The sequence below is a fragment of the Oryzias latipes genome, chromosome 7 (genome assembly GCF_053564925.1).
Source record: "Oryzias latipes strain Hd-rR chromosome 7, Olatipes_Hd-rR_3.1".
NCBI classification, from domain to species: domain Eukaryota; kingdom Metazoa; phylum Chordata; class Actinopteri; order Beloniformes; family Adrianichthyidae; genus Oryzias; species Oryzias latipes.
The window spans coordinates 13,173,383-13,189,637 of NC_136243.1; the positions used below are offsets into that span (position 1 = coordinate 13,173,383).

Below are 16,255 nucleotides of genomic sequence, written 5' to 3' on the forward strand. Positions count from 1 at the left end.
ATGCACTTGAAGAATCCATTTGAAAAGAAAAAAGAAAAGAAAAGGAATAAACGCACTTTGTTAAAAAAAAACATTGCTTTTTTTCATTTTTAAATTCTAAACTTATTTGCCCACAACAGGTTTTCCTTTAATCTTTAGTCTTTATGTGATGCAATTTCTCTAACTGTTGGTGGCTTTTGATGGTGCCACTGATTCTGCTACAAACCACAGCAGGGAAAGTCGGTGCAGTAATGAAAAGTGCTTTGCTTCGCCTTAAAAGGGAATACTGTGGCAGTCTGATCACTTCATCCACATCTTGCACAGAATTTACATAGAAACAAAAGAAAAATGCACATAACTTTGTTTTGAAATGCATGCTAATTAGTTAATTATATGAGTTTTTCACTACTCAAAAAGTGACTTGCCATTTTAGAAACATTTAAGTTAAATATTTCCATCAAAATAATCTTTACCCCTTTTGAATAAAATTAAAATAATCAAGCCAATGTCAATTTGAAAAAGCTAAAAAAACAACTTAAAATTCATTTCATAAATATAAAAAAATTCTTCAGAAAAACAAATTAATTTTTAAATTAAAAAGTCAAATGCTCCTTTTTTTTCATCTTTTGCTGTAATTGAGGTTGTAGCTGAGATCAACCACCTAGCTAGGCAGTGAACAGAGAGAGTTATGCTAATGCTACTTGTTTATTTATTTACTACTCGTCTGTTAGACTCGTTTGATGCCAGAATGTGCCGACAGAATTAAGGCGGCAAAATCTGTGAATAAACATTTGCATGGATGTGTTGAACAAAGTAAACCAATGGTGGGAACATGAGACAGCTTGCCAAGACGTGATAGCTGAAGCTAATTTGACTGGCATTAAATAAAATAAAAGCCTAGCGTGCTAGCTTGTGAGCGTGATGGCCTCTGGAGAAAAGTGTTTGACAGCTGAGAGGGAAGAAATGCTAAAAGAAAGATGTACCTACAACCCACTTCAATATGGATTTATAAATCAAGAATGAAATTGTTTGACTTCAATTTCTTTTTTGAACACTTGAACTCGTCTAGTCATGCTAGCACTCTTCAGACCATTAGTGATAATGCAATCCTAAAGGTTAGTACATCAGAGGAGGGATGATGCAGGCGGCACAGCCAACACACACTGGTGTGGAGCTGAAATGACATCACCATAACCTCTGTCACCTGACGTCAATCAAGTCCCAGTAGCCAATGGGCTCAAAGCCCCGCCCCCACATATAATTAGGGTCAACGCCAAAAGATGCAAAGTGAAACCGTGAATGGAGAACTGAAAATGAAAGAAATACAAAGCAGCAGCTGTTACAAAAACAGGCTGTATATAAAGTCCCTTAAAAACGATGACAGGCGATTGTCTAGTACCCTGGATTTCAGACACTACTTTTTTAAAATGGCAAATATGATGTCACCAGTTTCCCGAAGTAGAAACATGAACATTTAAGAAGGCTATTTATAATGAAAACTCTATTGAAAAACATTTTTTATACCTAAAGAAATCATTCAGACACATGCATTGTGGTCTATATTCACCAATATCGATGAACACTGTTTTTTTGTAGAGACTTCTGGGAAATTTCTAAAGATTTATAGAGCAAACGCTCTGTGATGTGCACCAAGTAGTGAAGGAATTGGAACACAACCGTAGATTTTTTTTCGGTTTAAAGTTTTTTTCAGTCATGTTTTCTTCAAATTAAAAAATTCAAATGAATTTTTGAGTTTTCAATATTTCAAGTTTCAATGTTTTTTTTTTCAATTTGCAATGCCTATTTTTTCAGTTTACAAAGGGTTTTTCATTCCCTTTGAGCTTGACTCCATAGAGTTTAACCCAAAATACTAGCAATAATTTGACTGTTCTGATATGAAAAGACACATTAGATGGCGAGTGTAAAAGAGGCAAGAGAGGAAGAAAAAAAGGCAACAAAGCATGACGCCATTGTACACGCCGCGCAAACACAATTTCCGCAGAGGGACATGTTTGGTTTGACTGTCACCGCGGCGCGTCAGCTGGTTGTCTTGACTGTCGCCTTTTCTCTAAATAAGCAAAAGAGACAACAACAAAGAGCCGTGACAAATCGGTAATCCCTTAAATTCTTTGCGCTGTAGGACGTTTACCCCTCCAGGCTGCAACGCAAGAACCTCAGGATTATGTACCACTGTGTTCTTAATGAGATGGGATAATGGAACTTAGAGGTGACATGGGGCCCCGCTGTCACATGGAAAAAAAAACAGCTCAGTGCAGGTTAATTTGACGCTGCGTTGCTTTTGTCCACCCCTCTGTGTCTATAAGCATGTCTTTTTTTTTCTTGTTGTCTGGCAGCAATTTTCTCAAACTGTTAACGTGGGGATTATAAATGGGGACGGCAGAAGGGATAATATTAGAGCACAGGTGGTGAAGGCACAGCAACTTCCTGTTGGAAACCTAATCAAAAATCAAATACAGCTTTGAATTATGGCTTTACTTATCTAGTCTCATTTTTAGCTTAAAAAGAAAAAGAATTTTTATTAAAAAAAAACACAGATTTATATTTTTATGATGTCTGTTGGCATCTAGGGACTTCAGATTCAATTCAATTTTATTCATAAAGCCCAATATTACAACAATAGTTTAATGAGTTTTATAATTATATTATTACACAATACAATTTAAATAATTATATAATGAACATGAAATCATAGAATTCAATAGGTGATTGCAAAACTAAACTAAACAGACTAAGCTAAACTGGGCATCCCTGCCCTAAGTGAATGTACTTTTAAAAATTGTACTTTTATTTTGAAATTTACCGCCAAAGGGAAGTGTTGGCCTTCGTTCAAGAGCAAAGTTTTCTCAGGGGTAATATCAGGACAACCACCAGGTAGAACACAACATCTTGGCAGAACAAGACCAGAACTGGTAACTTGTTTTTAAAACTACAAACATGGCCGACACACAAAAGAAATCCAATTTTTTTTCTTTTCATCCATTTTTGTACCAGTAAGTTAAAATGTTGTCATACGTAGATTAAAAACAATGCTAATGTTTTTTTTTACTTTGAATAAGAAACTTTGAATTAAAAAGCTTAAAAGATCCAATTTATTTCAGTGATTAAAAATATTTCATAAATGGTATTTATGATTTTAGCCCTAGAAGACTGAAGTGATTTTAGATCCTATCATTTTCAAAACAGTCAGGTGAGGTCAGTTTGGTATGGACCTGATAAGAGTTTCATATTCCAACGTAATCTCCAAAGACCTCAGGAAAACAATACTTTTATCAGAACCCCCACCTCAAAAGGAAAAGAAAAAAAAATCAGGTGAACCACATCTGAATGTTTTATAAGGAGCGAAATCTTGGAGCATAAGTGAGTCTGACGTTAGGAGAGACGGCGCCACGCAGAGAATGCAGAGAATTCTGCCGCGTCGTTTGATGCCAACAGAACCTGCCGTTTCTCCCCCTACAAAGCGCAGATGAACTATAGCACTTATTACACGGCTTGTTTTGAAGAGCGTCTCCTTTGCAAAGTCAGAATAGATTAGTAGAAGAGCGCGCGGCGGTAGAATCTATCTGCCTGCACGCATCAGCAGTCTCCTCATCCTACACTACGCACTATGTCAGGATTAAAGCCAGTCTCCTGTTGTTCCTGTTGCTTAAAATGGTTTCTTCCTAAAGAATAAAGAGTTGTGTTGTTTTACTGTTTGGTGACTACAAATAAAGTTAGAAGAGTGTGATGACAAAAAGATCAAAGTGCAGGACGGAACAGAGAGAAGTCACTCGGCCTGGGTACCTGCGCAGCAGCAGTTTGGGGTGGTTCTTGCTCTCCAGGTTGCGGTCGATCAGGTCGGACAGCAGGTGCTTCAGGACGTCGGTGGCGTACTCCAGCCGCCCCTGCAGGGCGGTCATGATGAGCGAGGCCACGTTCCCGCGGTCCCTCATGGAGAAGGAGCGCTGCATCTCCAGCGTGCGGATGAAGGTGAGCAGGAAGACTTTGTTGTTGATGAGCTGGCCGAAGAGCTTCAGCGCCTTCTCCACGCTCTGCTGGCCGTTACCCGACACCTGGGTGAGAAGCAGGAGGGAAAGTGGCTTTTTTCTTCCACTTTTTCCGTTTGACCTTGAGTCACACAAAATAACGATTTCACGCCACCGAGGCATCAAAGGCCTTGTTCATGTTACACCTCAGCCAGACAGATATCCCTACTCTCGCTGAGGGAACTAAGAAGATCCCAATCAATTATTGAAACCAGCAGCTTCACTTTTAAGACAAATGTCAAACTTTCTAGGAAACCAAATCCAACAAACCCAAATATATTTTTCCTTTTTCTACCCCTCCCCCACCAATACAAGTTGAAGTGACCATCTTATCCATCCTCTGTGGAAAAATGTCACAAAATGTTCCCTCAGATGGGTTCTCCAAACTGAATGTCTTCCGAGAGGAGGATGTGACGTCCGTCTGATGCGGATTGATGGTGATGAACTACATTGAAGTTCGTTTGAGGAAAAGGAGGTGGGGCTCTACATCACTGGATGCTTTGTTTTGTCATAGAGGAGAGAGAGGAGGAGGTTCATCACGTTGTGGTTCCTCCATTTATCTGTGATCGTAAGTATTAAACGGAGATGTGGCTGGCGACATTAGATACCTTAGTCACAACTGCCCTTACCGGTGGAACGGGCTGTTGGCAAAAAATGAGCAAACCAGTACGGGACACACAGGTGTGCCTGTACGCAATGTTTAAATCCTACTCCAATCATCTGTTGATCTATTGTAAAAGCGCCTTTTAATTATGATTATGCCCTATTTTCCCCTGCAACGCACTGGTGACCGGTCACGGGTGTACCCCCGCCTGGAGGGATAGGCTCCAGCAACCCGGTGACCCTGAGAGGAGATCCAGCAGGTTCGGAAGATGGATGGAAGTTTGCATCACATGGAGTTCATCTGGGAGAAGCTCGGAGCAGATCTGCCTCCACTTTCAGAGGATGTTCACGTGGTTGGGACAAAGAATTCCACAAGGTCTTGTGCTAGTACCCTGGCATCTAGGAGAGATTCTCCGACCGGAGAAAGTGTTCTGAGAGTTCTGGGAATGCCTCTGCGACCTAAATGCCATTCCTTTTGCCTGCACTTTTAGTCCCATCAGAGTTTTAAACAGCACATATCTGTGACTAATTCCATTCAAATCTATACTTTCCTCCTTTATCTGACTGGATTCTTCATAAAACCAACTTCACTTTGGCCCCACGAAGGGTAAAATGTGTTTTCCGGCCAGCTTTTTTCCCTCCCAATGAAGGAGCCCTCACTCATGCTGGAGGAGTGTGAATTACTCACTTCATTACCCCTCATCCTGCAGCCGCTGGTGGATGAAATAGCAATGTGCTGGGAGCACGAGGGAGCTGGCGTGCGAGCGCTATCTATGTGTATGCATGCCGCCCAGCCTGACTTCGCTGCGTGCGAGGCCGCAGCGCGGAAAGGATAACTGACACTCTGGCATTCTTTCCCCCTTGAGCAATTTCACGCCAGCAGAGGTTGCCCTACAGGGGCAACGGTGAGGGAAGAGGCCCTCTTCAGCTGCCCCGCTTGTGTCTTCCTCCAAACTTCACGGACTTGCCTTTCACTGTTTGTCATATTTGCAGCTGTTGGGTAGTTACCTCCAGCTCCCTGAGGACCGGATGATCCTCGATGCCGGGGAAGAGGACTCTCATGACGTACGTTCGGTAGTCCAGGTGAGGGATGCCAGCCCTGTCCAGGTCACTGGTGAGCTCGTTGATGTCTGTCTGCAACTCAGCAAAGGCTGGTGAGGAAGGAAGACAGGAAGTGAGCAATTCCAGTTTGAAAATGTAATATCAAACAAAAGGTTCGGGATTGTTACTTAGGCAGCGATCTGATTTGATTCATGAATAAGGCTAACGATTCACAGATCAAAACCCAATTCTTACTATTCAACATACTTTGTTTGAAAGGATGCTACTTCTTTTAACTGGATGTATGAACATGAAAATATGTATTTAATTACGATTATACATTCATTCAGAATAGGAAATAAGAATGAAAAGAACATCACAGATAAAAATACAAAGATTTTAAAAGAAAGAAATAGTATTAGTCACTTTAAAAAGTCACACTCAACCTTTTTTCTCAACCTTTTTTCTGTCAACTTCCAAGCTAACTACACCATTAAACGAAATATAAACATCGGTGTAGCCATTTTATCTTTTTTTTTAACAAATCCTGAAAATGTTTACCAGTTTTTCCACCCTCAAAGTAACGTTCACAACAGTTTCAGTCGATGGGTGATAAAAAGATAGTCGATTTCCTGTACTATAAGGTGCTGTCAAAATGTCAGTCGGGTTTTTGTTTTTTTCTTTCCGAGTCGCAAACATGATTGGGTGTTATTGTAAATAGGCTAGTATGCCTAACATATAGCGTGTCAGACTGTGTTTTTTTTTTACATGTTACTTACAAGGTTGAGAGTTACAGAAATTGTGAATATGCTAATGCAGCTAAGGCATCTAATGTAGCTAGCATGTAGCATGCTACGAACAAGTTCTAGAGTTACTGTGAATGCTGGTAATAAAGTCTGACTGACTGACGGACTTATCTCTGACTCTTTAGTTTAATGCTCCTTATAGTATGCTAGCATACTGTCATATGATGTCATTTAATTGGAAGAATTTTTGTAATATTCCTAATTAAATATGTGTTTGATTTGTATTCAAACTGTTAGGTATATTTAAAAGAAAATCGTGTTTGGAGAACTTATTTCAGCAAATGGAACTTCAGTCTCATCTTTTCATTTAGGAAAATCACTTGACAGTTTTACTTTGAGAACCATAAATTTCACCAACACAGAAGCACATTTGATTTGTGTAGTTTATAGACTTGAAATCCAACATTGTTCTGCAATTTTAGAGCAACATCCACATTTTTCTCCCGTCTTCCCGTCTTTCCTGCCCGTGTCCTAGAGCAGTGTTTTTCAACCAGTAACATTTCCCATCTCCAGGATATCAGCTCTGTGTTCATCCAAATGTTTGTTGTTTCTCTTTCGGCTTTTCCCATCAGGGGTCGCCACAGCGAACAAGTCGCATGGGAAACTTGGCAATGTTTTACGCCGGATGCCCTTCCTGACGCAACCTTCTCAAACCGGGCTTGGAACCGGCAGAGGTAGAGAAGGGAACAGGGAGCAGCCTGGAGTCGAACCCGGGTTTCACGGACGGAAGGTGCCGCAAACCAGCACGAGCTAAACTAGCTCCCTCACAGCTCCCTCTGTGTTCATCCAAACAGGCCCTGATAAAACACTGAGTAGTTAGGAATATGAAAGATCATAAAATACTTTTTTCTTTGTGTTTATTTGATTCTATTAAAGACACTTTGATAAGAATGACAGTACCACGATTTAGCTGCAGCTATAACTGTTTTCAGAAAAGTCCCGCCCCTTTCACTGTCTCCACTAATCATTCTTGGAGGCTTAATCACACGTCATCAGTCTGACCAATCAGAAGTGGTTAAAGTCTTCACTTCCTTGTTCTGATTTGGCTCATAAAGTCTCTCAATTCCAACAAAAATACCAGCTAAAGCTCGTCTTTAGCGGTGTAGCTTTCCACAGAATCCGATCTCAGACCGTGGAACAAGTGAACAAAACAATGAAGCTCAGAGACGCGAGTCTTTCTGCGCTCTGCGGCTGTTTGCACTACATCTCCCATGATGCATTGGGTTAAAGTGACAGCATTTTAGCGCTCAATGAGTCTTCCTTTGATGTCTGAAAACCACAGCGAACACACATCAGACAGTTTTTAAATCTTCTAACTTAACTTTTATGACATCTTTTAGAAAAAACAGCTGCAGCTTCCAGCTTTTTCTGCCACAATTATCACAAAAATGCATGTGAGATTGTGGAGGGGCTGTAGATCAATATGAGTTTCACCTTTTTTTAAACATTTTTGGATGCTGGTGTGCCGCGGGATTTTTATCAAGGTTAAAGTGTGCCGTGGCTCAAAAAAGGTTGAAAAACACTGGTCTAGAGTAAGACACTGAAACCCACGTTGCTCCTGCTAGTTATCGGTTGGCGCCAGTGTTTGGTAACTAAGTCGCCATCAATGTGTGTGAATGGGACTGTGATTGTAAAGTACAAGTATATGCTATTTACCACTCTACTATAGTCTACTATATTTATAAAGACCGTAAATCAGCAAACTTGGACATCGCAATTATTTATACTAGAATTTTTGGGAACAGATTGTGAATATCCAAGTAGTCGAATACTTGTTACAGCCCAAATCAAAACAGACATTTTCCTCAGTTCCATGGATTTATATAAATATTCTGCAAGCGAATGATCATCCTCAGTGTCAGAGAAACTCTCCCTATCAATTTATTATTAAAACAAATGAGACAAAGCAGAGCCCGCTAACACACTTCCCAATTCTCAAACTCATTTTTACCCACTGCTCCTTAATTTGGTTGCGGCGAAAGCGTGAAAGAGCGTGGCATCTCCGTGCGAGGCTGCAGGTGAGCACTACTTAATTGGCTCCATCTCATTCAGGCCCAGGCTCTGTTACTTTGCTCAGCTGCCCTTGGGGAGGCTCCCTGCCCGCAGCCTATCACAGAAACAGCGGCAAGCCCCCTAACACCCTCCTCACCAACCCCATCAACTAGTCTTGGGCCTCAGCTTCTGGCCTCAGAGCTCCCCCCACCCCTCCACACGGTGACTCATGGGAACTCACGCGGCAGCCCAGGTACCTATCTAAATCCATCCTGCAAGGCAGGACTCTCCTTGCCACAGCTTATGGTTAAAACATTAATCTCCTTATTTCCCCAAAGGCTGCTTCTCCAAGTCAGTAAACTCTGTGGATCTGCTTTCCTGTCCTGTCTTCGTTGGACAGTTCTCTGCTGCAACTAAATGTTTGTTGCCCCCATTTCTGACACTGCAAGAGCAGACAAGTGTGTGTGTGGAAGGGAAGGGGTAAAATCCACTCGAAAGTGTCAAACCCAGAATGTCGGCTGGCCAACTTTGGCTAAAAGGAAACAAAAAGCAACAGAATTTGATGTGTTATTTCTAATAATTTAAGCCGTTTACCTGAAGTCAGATTGAGTCTATTTGTTTTGGACGACCTGCATGGAAGGCTAAAGATCGGCTTAACTTCAAATCGATCAACTTCTAGAACCATCGGAAAAACTTTAGCCTCAGTCAAAGATGGACGCCGCCGCCGAACAGCTTGGAATCTACTAACTGCGAGAAGCTGACCTTCCTTGCACTCCAGGGCGACTCGTGACTCCAGGTTGTCCATCTGCATTTGCAGGCGCTTCAGGGTGAGGTCGTTCTCCCGGGACTTCCTCTTGTAGGCGATGAGGACGAGGATGACGATAATGAGCAGGAGCCCGCCACCTGCTGCGATGCTAACTATGGCGGGGAGGGTCAGCAAGCTGTCAGACATGATGTGGACAGCTCCGGGAGAAACGGTCAGGCCGCCCACTTGAACCTGCCAGAAAAACACACGTTTGTAAGTCCTCTGCTGTCTGGGACGGAGATGACACACCCATGTACACACACACACGTGTTTAGGTTTCCCAAAAACGTAATCAGCAGTTTGAGGTCTCTTTCTCTCTTTGTAATTGGCACGCAGCCGTGCTTGAGTCAAGGTTAATTCTTCCTGCTAAAACCTGAGTAAATATTGTCTGCTGGGTGTAAACAGACAGACATCTGTGTGCTGAGAGTTGAGAGAAAAAGTGCAGGGCTCGGTCTCAACGGTTCTTCTGAGAAACCTTTCCACGCCGACACCTTCCCTGGTGCTGACCAATGAACAATGAGTTCCAAATCAAGAGTTTAGGGGGCAAGTTTGAGAAAAACCCATGGCTTACATCAGGACCAACGCAAAGTAGGCAATTCACATCAGTACTGACCACGACTTTGTATTGGCCGGTTAGGTTGGGCGGCTCACACAGCAGTTGGCTCTCAGACACGGTGACGGAACAGGGAGTCTCTCCAATCAGGACTGTGTAGTTCAGCTTGACCCCTCCTGCTGCTGGAGGAACCAGGTTTCTACCCTGTTGACACACACAGGTGGAAAGACACTGAGCACATTAGGGCTTAAGGACTGGTTCATCTTTAGGGACAACAAGTTGGAACATCCCTCAACAATCCACCTGCATGTAAGGGACAGTGGACACTAGTGATGACCACAATCCTTATGAGAAAACGGGGATAGTGTAGGAGGTAGCCTCATCTACTACCACTTTCACAGCACCCTTGAGTTAGTTCCCACCTTCAGTCATGTGATCCAAGTGACCAATGTAGACTTTAGTCAGGGACATTGGGATTTCCCAAACAGTTTATTCGTCTGAAACTCTACAAGAGATGCTTAAAACTAAGAAAGTCTTAAGGATGAGTGGAGATGCCTCTTAACAAACCAAGATGAGAAGACCTTTGATCTAAGCTTATAGAGGTGTGACATCAGAAGGAAAATTCCCTAATATCCCATAATGTCACCAAAATGAGATTCAATATTGAGGGTATAGCTGCTCTGAACCAGGGCTCTAGTGTGAAACTGTAAGATTCTTCAGAGTTTGGTGAAATGAGAATAGCTGATGATCGGAACCATAGACAGCAATATGTTCCTGCCATTTTTAAGACTTATAAGAAGGTAATGAAAAAGAAAAGCAACACAAATAGGCAGATGATGAAAATCTAAGAAAACTACAACTTCGTTGACGAGTACTCTTTATTCTAGTAAAGTACACCCTCACACATCTTGTAGAATCATTTTCTTTATGTGCCAGTGCTGATGGTGCCATGAAGCAGCTCTTGTTTCAGTTACAGACTTTTATTACATCTATCATCACAGGAAGGAAACTGACCACCTTCCTGCTTTAGCACAACTTTTATACCTTCACGATACAGGGAGAAAGATTAGGACGTGTCTCTTTGGGTATGTGATGTGTGTTGGATGCGATTATAGCCTGAGTTGTTCACATTGGGCGAGCAGAGAGCGTCGTAGTTGGAAGAGACTTGGTGTAAAGGGTTGAAGCGGTGCAACTCTAGCAAATCTTGCTCCAGGCTTTTTCTTTGACAGCTCTATTCCGATGCATGAAAGACTTGGTCTCATAGAATTTCTCCTCCATGATCAGTTTTCAAACTGTTGGCCCTTCCGAGAATTAAAAGGGACGTCCTCCACTGCCAAATCAGAGTTCTTGATTGGTCATAGTTTGACCTGGTTTAACTGTCAACATGTGTTTAATGGTTGTGCGTTTCGTACATAGAACTGGGTATCTTGAGTATGACCTTATTTCCACTAATGCTATTGGAAAAACTGCCTTCATTGTCTTTGTCATTGTGTTTGTGTGGATTTACCATCAGAAATCTGAACATCAACATAGATGCCAATCAGTACCTTGAGAATGATCGGAGATCCTGGTTTTTGCTCCAAGACACCGGTGTTGCTGAGAGGTTCAAAATAGGGGTTGGGGTAGTAGAGGAGGTTGGTGTTGTTGTAAACAAGCAGCGCCTGGATGTTGTTGAAGATGAAGCCGAACTCGTCTGCGTGTTTGACCGTGTCCAAGCCCGGTTGGTACTCCACCATGAGGGAGGGAGCAAAGCAGCTCAAAGTGCTGGTGTTCAGCACCTTACAGACCTGAAAAGTCAGAACAACGAGGAAGAAAATTAATTATGTAAAGAAGCACTTCGATTAATAATGGTGTTTTTGGTGTTTTTAACATATTCTTGTGACATTTTTTTCTTGATGGAGGACATATATAAAGAAAAAACTGAAAACTGCCTTTCTGAGTCTTTAATCAAATCATGATGAATCTGTATGTATGTATCTACACATCACGTTTATTTTAAGCCTAAATTCAAACACAATATTAATCTTGAATGTATAATCAGTCATCCAAAATGTGTTTTTTGTTTTCTAAAGCCATGCTTTTAGTAGTAGAATCCCTGATAGAACCGGAAACAAATGGTTGCGATTGCCTGACTGTAAAATACTTCAGAACAACCACCACAAAGGAAGGAGAAATTGCTCCCCTGTCTCCGCAGGTAAAGGCTGAGCTATGGCTCTTTTATTACTTCTCTCCAGCTTGCCCAGATGAGAGAGCTGTCTTCCATCTATCCTCCCTGCCTCAGCCTTAGAGGGGGAACTAAGGAAGGATTGATTGTTACACAGCCTCCAGCTCAAAGAGTTGTTTTTTATCCTTTCACGCCCTCCCTGCCTTCTCTCTGGGGAAATAACTTAATTAGAGATAAATATCATCAAAGGTGGTGATAGCTAGCAACCACCATGCGTCCACCATGCTTGCTACCTGTTGTCTGTTGCTGTGGAGAGAGCCGGCGAGATCGATCCAAACCTATCTGTGCAGGGTACAACTATTGGATTTTACCATGCAGCAAACTGAGAGATGAGTTGCACAGGCGTGATTGGAGAAGAGGATTAGTATGTACCTCTTAGAAATAGTCCTTGGAGTTTGGTGTTTAGTGGTTAAACCCCCAATAATCAGGTACTTTTTAATAAAGGCTTTTCATCAGTTTTAATTATTACAAATGCTCCTTTTTGAACTTCATTAAGGACCACTGTGACTTCATTGAAACATGGCAGGAAGCACAGGTGCAACAACTGCAGTCTGTTAATGTTTTGCTGCTGTTTCTTATGAACACTTGGGCTGTAAAAAAAAAATGAAAGATGCTCCACTTTGCCTCTGTCTCAACATTTCTGAAGGTGCTGCAGCCTTGGGGGCGGCCGTGATGCAGCGGTAGGGCGGCTGACCCATGATCGCAATATTGCAGGCTCGATTCCCCCCCTGCACGCCCAAGAGTTGATGCGTCTTTGGGCAAGACATTGAACCCCACCTTGCCTCTGGTGGTAGGCGGGCGCCTGTGTTCGGCACCGGAGCCGCCAACAGCGTGTGAATGTGTGTGTGACTGTGTGTGGACCTTGTAGGTAGAAAAGCGCAATAGAAGTATACGCCATCTACCATTCCAAATGCAAGATTATATTTAAAAACGTCATGGTTAAAGGAAAGTTTAATAGCCTTCACTATTTAAAGCTACCTGTCACTCCTTCAGGCCCCTGCTCCCCCAAAATCACAGGTGCATTACATTTTTAAAAGCTGAAATGCTGAACACTGCTGAACAATCCTAACAGTAAGATTTAATACAAAACTAGCTGAAAATGTTTCTGTGAATACCATTTTAGATTTTTGCTAGCTTAACAATTAAAGTATTGAGGCTAGTTAGCTAAGAAAGCTAGAATTGGCCAAATGTCAAATATGCAATAACAGCTAAAAGCTAAATTAGCACAACAAATCATTATAAAAAGTATAAATGAGTATTACTAAAATGCTAAAATTTAATGCTAATTGATATAAACAGGTTATGAAAAATGTAATTAGCTATTTTTTTTTGTTAAAGAATGCTACAAAAAAATGCTAGCAGAATGTCTAAATGCTAATCTTTCTAGCAGAAAAGGCTAAACAAGCTAAATACGTTCAGATAAAAGATAAAATATACATACTAACACAGAGCTCATATAATGAATTCCACATTACACAAGGAAAGCCAAACAACAAAACAAGTGAGTACTGAAATAGTTTTTGAAAATCTAAATACATTCAAATAAATAAACATAATGAGCTAAAACGGAATAATCTGTAATTATGGCAATATGTCAATGATTGGGTCCATTTAAAAACAGGACAATATAGCGCCCCCTCACTACATCACAGTTCAACTTTTGCCGACTCATCATTTCGTGTGTTTCGTTTATTTCTCTCAGAGCAACTGAGAGCAATTTCGTTTTTTATTCTGATTGGCTGTAGCCTATTGTCCATCAATCTCCTCCATGCCATGTCTCCTGATTAGAATGTGTTCAGTTATCCAACTCTACATTTATCTTTGATCGCGATCAGATCGTTCATTCTAGACGTATTTGTCTACAAAGGTTTGGCCGAGAGAGAAAATTGTAAAAAAAATGTTCATGTTTGTCTGAAAACAGGAGGTTTACAGCCTTAAAACATCTAGGCTTTTAACTTAAAAAAATAAGGACGACTACTTCATGCATCTTGTGTACAGCAGGTTATTTTAAGAACAAATGAGGGAACGCTGTAATTGCAAAAATGTTTCTAAATCTTAATGCCTATAAAACTTCATAGAAATATTCTACCAGTAAGCCTAGTGCTTAAATAACTAAACTCTTAATTTTCTTAACAGTTCTCTATGTTTCCACTTTTATAAAGCGTCTCCATGACATAAATGATTAAGCAATACATCTGTGGCAGTATTTAAACTCTGAATGCTTGGATGAAACTTGTCCTGGTTTGTTGACATTTTCTTTTAACTTCCCATTTCTGCGAGCTACAGCAGCGGCTGAGCATGACGAGAGCGAACAAGATAAGCTCTTCTGAAAAATAGATAGCACATGGAGACAGGACCCCTGACACACTTTCACCAAGTTGAGGTTCTGTGAAGTCACATGAATAAGTGAAAAAGTTATGGGGAAAGACGAGTGTTAATGAAAATTTTACACGGGCTTTGGCATGCATGAACGCCACCTTGCAGTGAACCAAGAGGAGTAAAAACAATGTGAACAGCATTGTTTGGGAGCCAAAAATAAAACCTGTGCATTTATTTGTGGCCAACTGGCAAAACAACGAGCGCTTTGTGGATGAGTAGAAAATTGTTTGCTTGAATTTAGGATTTTAACATGCAAACTTCCTTTTTTTTTATCCACACCAAAGCATTTCTTATAAGGTCATCTGCACTTTTTTTATTTTTTGGCCCATTTGGTGTGAGCACAAGCTGTTGTGGAACAATGGAGCCAGTCAGCCGGTGTGCTCTTTTAAATCAAATAGACACATTCATTGAAAGCTTAATAGCTAGGCGAGCTCAGGTTACGCTAGCTGTGGGCCTCTGCCGTACTGCTGGCGCAGTGACATGTCGTATGGACAAGCCCAGATGCTCCGCAGCATCCTTGTGACTGTTACATCAGAACAGCAGGACATTTGCAAGTCAACGAAAGCTCTGACTACCATCTGCTCTGCCTGGATAGCGTTTTTTTTTCTTTCTTCACCCTGAACTGCCTTTAGTCTTTTTCTGTAATCCTTTCCTCCACTGTGTCACTAAAACCTGCTGCTATCATCCGTCAGAATTGAAAACAAAAGGGATGAGGGCTGAACTTCGCCTCAAGTCACCTGATAGAAAAACGTATTTTGTCTAACCTATTTCCACGTCTTTCTGTTTACATCCCGATACCCAGTAAGTTCGGGAAAAAAACACACACTTGGTTGCGTCTGCTCCTTTAGGCAACATGAGGTTGCATGTTGTCCACTGTTGATGAAGTGAGCTAAGGCCAACAGATAGAGAAAATAATTGGAATCTTGGCCTCATCTGTCTTCCTTCTGTGGTGCTGGATGGAGCCGGGCTGTTTCAAAGCAGTACCATTCCAGCCCCTCTGGCTGAATACATTACCATGATCTACTGCGCTGCTACGACCCACTCAGTCTTTCAAAGGTCTCTAGCCAGGGTGCTGGTGAAACGGAGTGAAAGGAGATGTGTAGGAATAAATCTGAGAGGTTCAGAGTCAAAGGTCATCTGGGGGTTAACGTTTGGTTCTTTGGAGCACTGTACTTGGTTCCTCCCACACTTGTGTTTATTTTCCTGCTCGCCTGCTGCTCCGACCAACTGCTAATACTGGCATTAGCTGGAAATTCAGCTTCCATTCATCTCGCCAACATCTATGTCCAGAATCGCCAACTGGCGGACCGTGGTTCCGGTCTGGATGCACAGATCTGCTTCACAGAACAGTGGAAGGTCAATCTTTGGGATTGTGAGATGATGCTACTTTGAAGATAAATTGAATTAAAAAAAATTTTTTAAAAAAAGTTTTCCAGCCATCTCTGCGCTACCGTACCTGTTTACAAAAATGAATAATTCTATTTTTCATAATCTGTATGTTATTTAGCATTTAATTAAAAGCATTTTTAGCAATATTCTGTTTTTTGTTTTGTAAAACGTTTTTGATAATATTTATTCTAGCTTACTTAGCTAACTTATCATTTAGCCATTATCATTTCTTCATTAAGCTAGCTAAAATGTTGCTAAAATCCGGTTACAATGCTTGCAGTTAGTTTTTGAAGACCAAACCACTCAATTATATGAAAAAGAAGAATGGCTTGAAATTACTTGGTTTTGTTCACAAATATAAACTTTCTGAACAAGTATTAAACTATTTGGATGGTTTATGTTCTTTTTTGTTTTTGTATTTGTTTATTCTTTTCTTTTATG

General features: G+C 41.2%; 1 protein-coding gene across 2 annotated transcripts in view; it reads right to left on the reverse strand.

Moving 5' to 3' along the window:
- The window catches only part of plxna2 (plexin A2), a 248,642-nt gene that overhangs the window by 43,070 nt on the left and 189,317 nt on the right, over positions 1-16,255 (reverse strand). For both annotated transcript variants that reach the window (XM_020704870.3, XM_004070981.5), the window contains exons 18-22: positions 11,370-11,609; positions 9,883-10,026; positions 9,227-9,461; positions 5,634-5,776; positions 3,781-4,049 (exon numbers count right to left, since the gene is read on the reverse strand). In XM_020704870.3, coding sequence (XP_020560529.1) covers positions 3,781-4,049; positions 5,634-5,776; positions 9,227-9,461; positions 9,883-10,026; positions 11,370-11,609 — 1,031 coding nt within the window. The remainder of the gene's footprint in view (positions 1-3,780; positions 4,050-5,633; positions 5,777-9,226; positions 9,462-9,882; positions 10,027-11,369; positions 11,610-16,255) is intronic.